The 9706-nt window shown below is 46.5% G+C and overlaps 1 protein-coding gene across 2 annotated transcripts in view; it reads right to left on the bottom strand.

Moving 5' to 3' along the window:
* Positions 1 to 238: 238 nt before the first annotated feature.
* The window catches only part of LOC126548600 (band 7 protein AGAP004871-like), a 499956-nt gene continuing 490488 nt past the window's right edge, over positions 239 to 9706 (bottom strand). For both annotated transcript variants that reach the window (XM_050196857.3, XM_050196858.3), the window contains 2 exons: positions 7253 to 7331; positions 239 to 5420 (listed from right to left, as the gene is read on the bottom strand). In XM_050196857.3, the coding sequence (XP_050052814.1) occupies positions 5187 to 5420; positions 7253 to 7331 (313 nt within the window). In that variant the 3' untranslated portion in view covers positions 239 to 5186. The remainder of the gene's footprint in view (positions 5421 to 7252; positions 7332 to 9706) is intronic.

The following is a 9706-nucleotide window of genomic DNA, read 5'->3' as shown; positions in this document are numbered from 1 at the left end:
GTAAACGAGCGTTATTGCACTTCGTCCCCACCGCGACCAAACACGCAACTTCGAGCTCAGCGGCGCAACGCCACAACCACTGGAGTATCGCGCCGGGTAACAAAGCAGAAAGAACGCATGCGTTTGGCAACACGACTGCGGTCTACTAACACTCATACGTTGCCTTCCAGACGGCCAATAAATGTTAACTCGGTAACGACATGTCCCCCCCCCCGACATGTCCCCCCCCCCCCCCTAAATTACGAAAAGTTGACATCCTTGCAGAAGCTTTCAGGACAGTAAAGCCTTCGAAAAAGCTACAACACTGCACTTCGAGGTCACTGGTGTAAGCCGGGGGCCACTCTCGTCTGCAAAATGTGCAGCGCAACCTCTTTTTAAAGGCTACACGACGTTAATTTCTTTTTCATTGCTTCGGCAGGATGAGATAACCGATAGCGTTCTTGTTATTATTGTTAATATCACGCGAGAAAGCGTAGGCGTCTCCATTAGTGGTGACTAAATTTCTTTATTTTATTTCAATTTCGAATAAAGAAAGTTCTGCACAACAATGTCACTATTTTACTGTCTTCCGGAACGTGGATTGTCTCACCTCCAGAAGCACTAGCAGCCAAGAAATATTTTTTGTCTAGTTCTTGCTGCGTTGGCCTTCCTACGTCAATTAGGTCGCGCTGAGTACCAATAAAAAACTATATCAATAAAAGAAAATAGGAACCAAAAAAAAAAAACGAATTATGCTTCAATTTCGAAAACCAGCTATTTTAAATATTATTAAGTTTGAAGTGCTGGATCACGTAGTTTTGGGGGGAAACGAGCATAATGCTCGACAAAGAATTTGGTATTCTAACTCAGTAACGCTTATTCTGTTTCGTTAAGGAAAGCGTGGCTGTCATATTTCGTCGATTCTGTCTTTTTTTTTGATGACCAGGCTTTGCTGACCTGATAAGAAGGATCCCCCGCCTAGAGCCTGACATAAAACAGCACCATACCCCCAAAGTTGTCTACGCGTAACTCAATTTCCTACAGCCTTGGCTCGTGTACCAGACGTTTTTCACGCGGAAAGTTTTGTGACCCGCTCGGGAAAATAAATGAATGGGATGAGAATACACTTGCGGGAAAAAAAGAAAGAAAAGCCGGGGAGAACATGTCAAACTTTAAAACGACATCAAAAAGGCTAACCTATCTTAAGGACATTTGTAATATTGGGCGTACACTTTTTGCATACTAAGCTGTCCACGCGCGCATCATATTTGCCTATATGCAGTAAAGAAAGAACTAAAGCAAGACAAGGAAAAGATGCATATTCACTGACCTCGCATCACTTCTAGAGAAAGTGAAGCTCACATGGCGGAAAGGAGGCTAAGAGCCACTTTAAACTTTAAATGCTATCAAGTCGGAGAGTGACAACGCCCGCCTCGCTTTTGCAAAAGTTCCCATCGCAGCCGCAGCCTAAATTTGTGTGCTTTAGTGTTATGGCACAAAGGGCACCTGATTCTCTTAAGGTACTCCACGACCGCGGTGTGACTTCACGTGTTAGTTCGCTTCCGTGCCAGCAAAGTTTGCGCGGCGACCAAACACTTCTCAAAGGTGGCCTTTGCTATTCGAAAACCAAGCACGATGCATGTACCAGAGGAGGAAATGTAGAAGCCTTCGGGACTTGGCCTCATGAGTGTGCAAGCAAAAAAAGAAATGGAAAAGATCTACAAATGGATCATTCAAAGACCTATAGTATGGCGACCGAACTGTTCGGGTAAATTTCCGTGTGCCACCGGGTCTCCAATTAGCTGCATCAGTAGCCGACTTCCTATCAATATTTATCTAGCTTTCTTATTGTATTATGCAAGCTCGAACAAGCTTTCTTTGGCCTAATTCCCTCTTCACGCGGAACATAACTTCAAGGTAGCTCTGCCACTCTACTAGCTCCTCTCATCCGATACTATCCTGCAAATATAGAACCTTAACGTGAACTATCGTGACGCACTACAACTTCTCTGGAAGTTTAAAAAAAGAAAGAAAGAAACAAACAAAGGTGCACTGCTGTTAATCAAATTCGCATAAGCAAGCAAATAATCAAATAAGGCGAGCAGGAAGAGAACAAGTGTGTAAGCAGGAAAGCAACACATCATTCCCTTTGAATTTTCGCAAGCTTAGTGTGTGCGTGCGTGGCGCCCTTTTGTACTGGAAGCGAAAGCTTAGAACGCGCGCTGAAAGACAAATTAATCCAGTGGTAGCGGGAATTAAAAAAAAGACAAAAGAAAGTAACGGTACAAGAATCGGGGTGAGCTATAGCAGGGTGAAAACGGGAGATCACGAGGCCCAACCCAGCCAAGGGCCTGCGCGCAGAGTTTATCGTGCAGCGCTGCCTTCCCCCCACATCGTCTGGTCGAGGACGTGGGTCCGCCACTAATCTAATTTATAGCGACCGACGGCTCTTTATCAGGAGCGGCGCTGCGGATCTCAACCCGACGCCTGTTCTACTTGCGTTTACAGCTTCGCGTGGACGAGAAGACATCGGCCACGAGGCAGGTGTGTCTTTTAATACTCGCCGCTTGTTCACCAGCTTCAATCTGTTTTGCCCCGCACATATCGGGGGAGAAACGTTCCAAGTGAAATCCCGCTATGTACTCTGGCCACCTCACTAGATGCAGAGAGGAAACAAAAAATGGGAAGATTGAAAAGTAAAGCTCGCACTAGAGCAAAAAATGTTTCTCCCGTTTCTCCCTCTTTTTTTTTTTCGTTTCCTCGGCACTCAACCTCGTTACCGTGGCCTGTGAACAGCCGGGAAACTGTCATTGCTGAAGGCTTCTAGCTTTTGTGCTGTTTAAATTTTTATTGTCTGGCTCGTAAGTGAGGAGTATGCTGCGCTTGTTCGCTTGACAACTCTCTTCCTGATATTCGAGCTTTCCGAAGGCTGGCGCTCGAAAGGACGCCGTTCTTTTAAACGTTTTTGTTCGGTGACCTCTTTTTCATACGTACTATATAAGGGCCAGCCATCTGTAGAAATGAATGAAACAGCTATCGCTTAAAAGCCACTGAATACTTGCGAACTCTACTGGGAAACTTTGGCTTCCTGGGAGCGATCTGCCTGTTTGCTATCCGCCACAGCGGTGGTACGAATGAGCGCACTTTGGGCGCACTTAGTCGGGAATAGGAGTGTAACCCGCCACGGTAGCCCACTAGCTATGGCGTTGTGCTGTTGAGCTCCGAGGTCGCGGGTTCCATCCCGGCCGCGGCGGCCACGTGTCGATGGTGGGCGAAATGCAAAAACGCTTGTGTACTTAGATTTAGAATAATTTGACCCAAGGTGGTCAAAATTATTTCGGCGTCTTTCCCCTTCGCCGTACCTCATATTCAAAACGTGGTTTGGTACATAAAACCCAAGAATATATATATCTTTCATAGACGCCTGAGTGCTTTAAAAAAGAAGTCGAATAAACGACCTGATGATGCGTTACAATTATTTCTTTTCCGGAGCCAAGAGTGGCCAAATATTTAAATACCTCGTGAAATGAGGTGGGATTTGTAAAGCGCACTAGATGCAAGAATTTATTACAACACATTGCTTTCGCTTGACTTAAGGGAGCGGGATTCATTCCGTAGAACGTAGCTCGACATTAGTTTTAGTGAAATATGCCCATCTTCTATGTCTTCTGGAACCAATGCAACGTACGAACAACCAATCCACCATGGAAATTTTTCAGTCTAGTGTTGGCTGGTGTCATTGGTGCATCCTTCTTTTAGATGTGTTGTTTGAGTTGAGCAACTGCCATTAATTTAAACGCTGCTACATTCAGTAAGGCAATAATCAATATCACGGCGTTCACAAACATCCACAGAATCCCGATAGCTGACCACGACAGCTTGGTGAAAATTACTGACCATCTACGTAAACTATTTCGAGCGACCAGATGTGAGCGCTGCAGCCCTTGAAAGGAATGCCGTCGCAACTACCACTGACGAGAATGACCCACGCGAGAGAAAGGCTAATGCGACGAAAGTTTCCGCCTCTCAAGGCCCTGAGCTTCCTGAGGCATTCTAATCGGTATCACACCAACACTAACGCTGACAATACCGTTGAACTCGCACACTTGGAGGCCATTAAAATGATTTGTTAGTCGACATTTTCTAATGTGTTCCGCAGCGAAGGAAGCGAGTCGGGATCCCCGCAATGGAGCAGCGGCAGACGCGGCATGCAGGACAGAGTCCATTGCTTGCCATTCAGGCTTTACGAAGCACGACGCCAAAGATAAAACCGCAAGATCTGGTTTTTGCGGCACACCATCGATAGGCTTACAATGAGTGCGGAACACTGTGATGGCTTGAATGCGCTGACTACAGTAGTACATTTTTACGTTCTTTCGGGGTCTGGATGTGTGAGCCGCTAGGGGAGAAAAACAAAAAAGAAAGAAAAGACACGCACCGCCCGCTTTCAAGTCATCGTGGACGATGGACGGACTCCCTTTCTTTTACTTCCCTCTGGCCCAGTCAATTGGCGATTCATCGACGTAGAAGGCGGCATTCTGGGAACATTACGAGGCAGGCTGAATCGTTCGCAACACTCAGGCAGTTTAGCGCGTTGTTAACATTTCAAGTGGAGCGCAAGGCGGTTTCGCTCGAGCACTGTGTGACGGTATTGTTTCGGGCCTGTTCCTACGTGCCACCCATAAACAAACAAGGCCAGTACGTGACACTCTTAGCTAGTCGCCTATGAACAAGTGTCATATAGTACCACGAGCTGCAATTGAAGCGCTGTGCATCACCTACGCACAGACGTTGGAGAAACAAGGCAGACCGGTGTTAATGAGCCACACCTGTGGTGGTTTGCGAAAGGACAGGTTGGAGAAGAGGTGCCCACTCAGTGGCTCATAAACAGAGTCATGCATGTAGCTACACAGCAGCACACAGTGTTTCAGCAGTCCGTGAGCAAAACCTCTCCGGGCAGAGACTACTGCGCGCATATCTCGAGAACGAATTCGCGCATTAACGCAGCATGCCTGAAGGCTCGGCACATGCCAAACACGTAGCTCGGGGCTACAAGACGCAAGGTTGTTGATCGTCGTACTCGTTTGTGGAAACGGAAAAACATAGAGATACGTTAGAGAGAGAGAGAAAGACACGCGACCCCTCCTTCTACCGTGTGAGGAGGAGGAGTAACGGGCAAAAATGTTGCGCGGATATCGGAGGCCACATCACTTCTGATGTCGTGAAGAGGTGCAGTAGCAGTCGTCGTCGTGGCCTCTGGCGAGGAGACCGCGCATAAGTTCCAGCGGCAGCGGGAAAACAATGGTGGAGTTCTTTTCCGCCGCAATGGAGGTAAGAGTCTGCAGATAGCGTAGCTGCAGTGCCGAAGGTGACTCGGCGATCACCTCAGCGGCTTCCTTGAGGGAGCGCGACGCCCGCTGCTCACCTTCGGCGGCGATCACCTGCGTTGCGAAGGAGGAGGCGGTTAGGCTCAGCCGCGCCTCTTTTAGCACGCGTGAACGGGCAAGAGACAGAAATGCGAAATATTACCATTGGCCGACGTGTGTTTCTCGAAAACAGATGTAGCGCAGGAGTTCCTTTGCCTATGTGGGCTCTGGTTATTTAACAATTATTTCAATATTGACAGAGACATTTCTCACCATAACGAGAGACTAAACAGCGACCTAACGAACATTTTACAATCTGTAATATAAATGAGAAACCTTCCATAAAATGCAAACGAGAGGGAAAAGAAAGAAATAGAGAAAGAAACCTGTGTGTCTTACTGGAAAACACCCACTAACGCAGATGCGTAAACTATTGTCGTCACCGTTAGAAGAAAGAATGTACTAATTACAAATATTCTGCGAGAACATTCCTAACAGTCTATCCTGAGTCATGCGTGCCAATGACAGCTCAATGCCAAATTTTTTTTGTATTACTAGGGACACGAACTGCTAAACGTCCCTATAGTTTCAAAATTCATAGGCACACATAATTTATTCAGCTTAAAACTTGAATATCGGCCTGCAGTGTGGGATCCGCCATAAAGAACTAAATATAGAAAATGCATTAAAAATACATACAAAAGCTAGTCATAGTATTTACTAAGAACGTTCGCCGCTCGATATACCATTCCAACTGATGATATAGTGTAGACTAGAATTTTCGGCGCTATAGTGGGCGACTATCTTTTGCTGCACACTGCGGGAACAAGCAAATGAACGGCCACAATTGGGCTCAGCTTGTTTTTATCGCACGTCTGTCGCCAGTGCTGGCTCGCTATCAGCGTTCACGTCATCAAACCAGCAGTCTCTGCGCAGTCAGCACCGACAGGTGTTGGCTGCGGTCGTGGCTATGTACACTTGGCTTGCTCTAAACGCCGGTGGGAGAGCATGAAAAAAATCTAATCTATACAGTTGCTCATTTTACGTACAAATAGCTTCCCCGTGATGGTGGTGGTGATGTTGCTACGGGCTGAGTTAGCCTAGCAAATTTGAGTGTTTCTCTTTTTGTGAAATGTGTCACCACGAGACCATAAATCTAGTCTCTAGCAGAGATGTCAGCAGAATGCGTGACACTTCCTTGTGCACTATACGTGGTCCTCCCCGGAGCTTCCTCATTTCACAACAGAAGCACTTGCAGGACCAGCTAAGGTGCCCTACATCGTCCACTTCCTTGCTCTCGGTGCAAGATGAAGGAGCAGCATTGTTGACCTTAAACGTCCATACTGAAGTGTAGGCCACACCTATTACTCCGCATATATAGGAAGGGGTCTTCCATGCGGCTAGCTCCTTTTACAGCACAAAGATGATGCGACTGTTTCTAAAGCGACCGAAAGTGGTGACGAATTGTCTCTTTAGAAAGTCGGTGATTCAACGGAGCTCTCCCGTTAGCCTTTAGTTTCTTTACTACTAATCATAATTAATTAGTGACCCTTCAGAATATCTCGCACATTTAGCATCTAGAGGCACATGATACCAAGAACTACATGATATAATATTATATTTTGCAAGCACTGATGTGTGTAACTATTCTTCTTTTTCCCGCGTACCGTTAATACCAACCACCACAAATTAAAGTAAAGAAAGGGATATTCTGGGTTTGTCGAGAAACGAGATATGCTAGCCTGGCTAAGAGCACGGCATGTTACTACAATATGTTGCAAGAGACGAGATGTCACATCCCCTGACAACAACACATAAACCAACGTACACGCTCGTAGACCACGGGAAGTACAATGCCGATTAAGGAAAAGCATTATATCCCACGCAGTGACGATCGTTCGCCTTACCTTCGCCCGGGCTTCACGGGCGGCTTCAGCTTCGGCGGCCATAGCTCTCTGCAACTGGACAGGCAGCCGGACGTCCTTGCTGCGAGGCGAATGTTCAACAACTTGTGTCAACCAGCGCCCAGAGTAGCGCAATATATGTCACTATAAGGTCATTGTTGACCAGCTACCGTTACTATCAGCTAATCAGGGGTTGAATAGGCAAAGTTGCTCATTCGTGAGTGCACGGTTAGTGACTGACCAGATTGGCCGCCGAGCCGGCGAGCGGCCGCTTATAAACCACGAGCCTTGGTTACATACGTGTGCATTGCCTAGCAAAACAATTCCCGGGCTGGCTGACCACCACACCGACATCTACAAGCTGCGCGGCCGGCAGACTAAGAAACGTGACGGTAAGATCAATTGAGGCTGCTGTCAATTTCGGTGCAGCGCATTGATGCAGTGCAGCAATTCGTGCAGCGCATTTCGGTGCAGTGCACTGCATGCACGTGCCAGAGAAGTTCGAAGCGTTTTCGGTGGGCCCAGGCCGGGCTCGGGCTTGAAGCTACTGGCCCGGGCCGGATTCGGGCCCACTCATTAAAGAGCCTAAGTCGCGCCTTCGAGCACACGCGAACATTATGCACTGCATGGTCCAAGGCATTCTGAGGAAAGGCTGAAGTGACATGTCGAAAGAGCTGACTCTTAGTATACCTTAGCAAAGAAAATAGAGAAACAAGACGAAGTTCTAAGTGTTTTCTTTTCCGCAAAATAAACACTGTTTCCGCGTAAGGAAAAATAATTTATATGAAAAAGCGCTCTTTAAACCATTTCCATGTTACCACTTTGCGATTGCACTATTACAACTATCTATACTATTATATTATTCTAGCGCTGCATTTATTTTATGCTGTATGCTCATAAACTCGCCCGATATATATATATATATATATATATATATATATATATATATATATATATATATATATATATATATAGGCAGCTGATTACGCCCAGAGAAAGTGACACATGCGGTACACTCTAGAATTAAAATAAATATATATATATATATTTACTTACAGGCCGGACCTGGGGCGTCTATAACGTAAATCAATTGCAAAAGTTTTCTACTCCAATTCTGCAATCAGCCCTCCGCGATTGGTTAAAAACTTTTTTGGACCATCCCCATTTCGCCTGTCTGTCACGCGACGTCACGAAGACCGTGCTAGCTCCCCATATGATATGACGTGTGCACACTGATTACGCATGATTGGAAAGAACAAAAGGAAAATAGCTATTTCTGATTCGACGCCTTTTAGCCATTAGCCCCCAGCTATAATTACACGAAGGTACTTCGCCCTCATCAGCAGCAGTCCTTGGTATAGTTATTCTGGCGGCTAGCTTCCCACGCTATGCGTGCCGCCATCGCACCTGGTTAAGCTTTTCCTAGACGCTAGAGCTATGCTTTGTCCGCGCAACCTTGAGCGATCGGAAAGCGCGTTTCCCCCTCTTGGCCGGCGGAGAAGGGATGCTTCGTTCCGGCCGCGAAGCTCTCCACATCTCTGTAAGGTGCCTTGTGGATGTCTCGTGCTGAAGATGCCCTCTCGGTGAGCGCATATTTCACCCCTCATCTTTTAAGAGGTTCAATACATACAAGCATTTGTCTAGCAAACCAGATTTTTTTTCAAGGGAATTTTCCACGTCTCAGTAATTTCTCTCGTCGTATTCGAGTGCTGATTGCCGTGTTATAGTTTGTTAACGAAGCTTTCCCTCAAGTCTAAATATTTTAAGGCAGTTTTCCTAGCCTCTAAAGCCGCTCGAGTTCGCTCTTCTCCTTGAGCGGCCATTTTTCCTAGAAAGTATGCCTTCCAAAAACCGACTATCGCGGACAACATGAGTCTCTTTCCACGTAAGTGTGACGCTCGGAGGAGGAGCTGTGGCGCTTGAAAGTAGCCTGGGGCCTGACGAACCAACCGACTGAGCTATCTTTCCGGGCAACATCGAAGGGTCACGAGTTCAAATGACCTGTTATGTTCCTTTTTCTTTTTTTTTTTCCGCCCCTTTTTCTTTCTTTTTTTTTTCTTTCTTTTAATGTCTTTTCCTTTATTTTATCACTGTACGGGAACCCTCCTAAAAAAAAAAAAAAAAAAAGAAAGATATATATCTTCAAATATGTATGGCCTCACACTCACATGTGCAGGTCATAAATACCAGGTTCTCTAGCCGAGTGCCATCCATGCGGTATAACCGAGCTCAGATTGGTCCACCTTGACTGATCAAGTAGGGCACCACTGTAGGTTAAATGAGGCGTACAACTCCTGCGGGACCCGCCGTGGTTGCTCAGTGGTTATGGTGTTAGACTGCTGAGCACGAGGTCGCGGGATCGGACCCCGACCACGGCGGCCGCATTTCGATGGGGGCGAAATGCGAAAACACCCGTGTACTTAGAATTAAGTGCACGTTAAAGAACCCCAGGTGGTC

Source organism: Dermacentor andersoni, chromosome 1 (genome assembly GCF_023375885.2).
Source record: "Dermacentor andersoni chromosome 1, qqDerAnde1_hic_scaffold, whole genome shotgun sequence".
Taxonomy (NCBI): Eukaryota; Metazoa; Arthropoda; class Arachnida; order Ixodida; family Ixodidae; genus Dermacentor; species Dermacentor andersoni.
The sequence above is the reverse complement of the archived record's forward strand: the minus strand, read 5'-3'. Positions and strand labels throughout refer to the sequence as shown.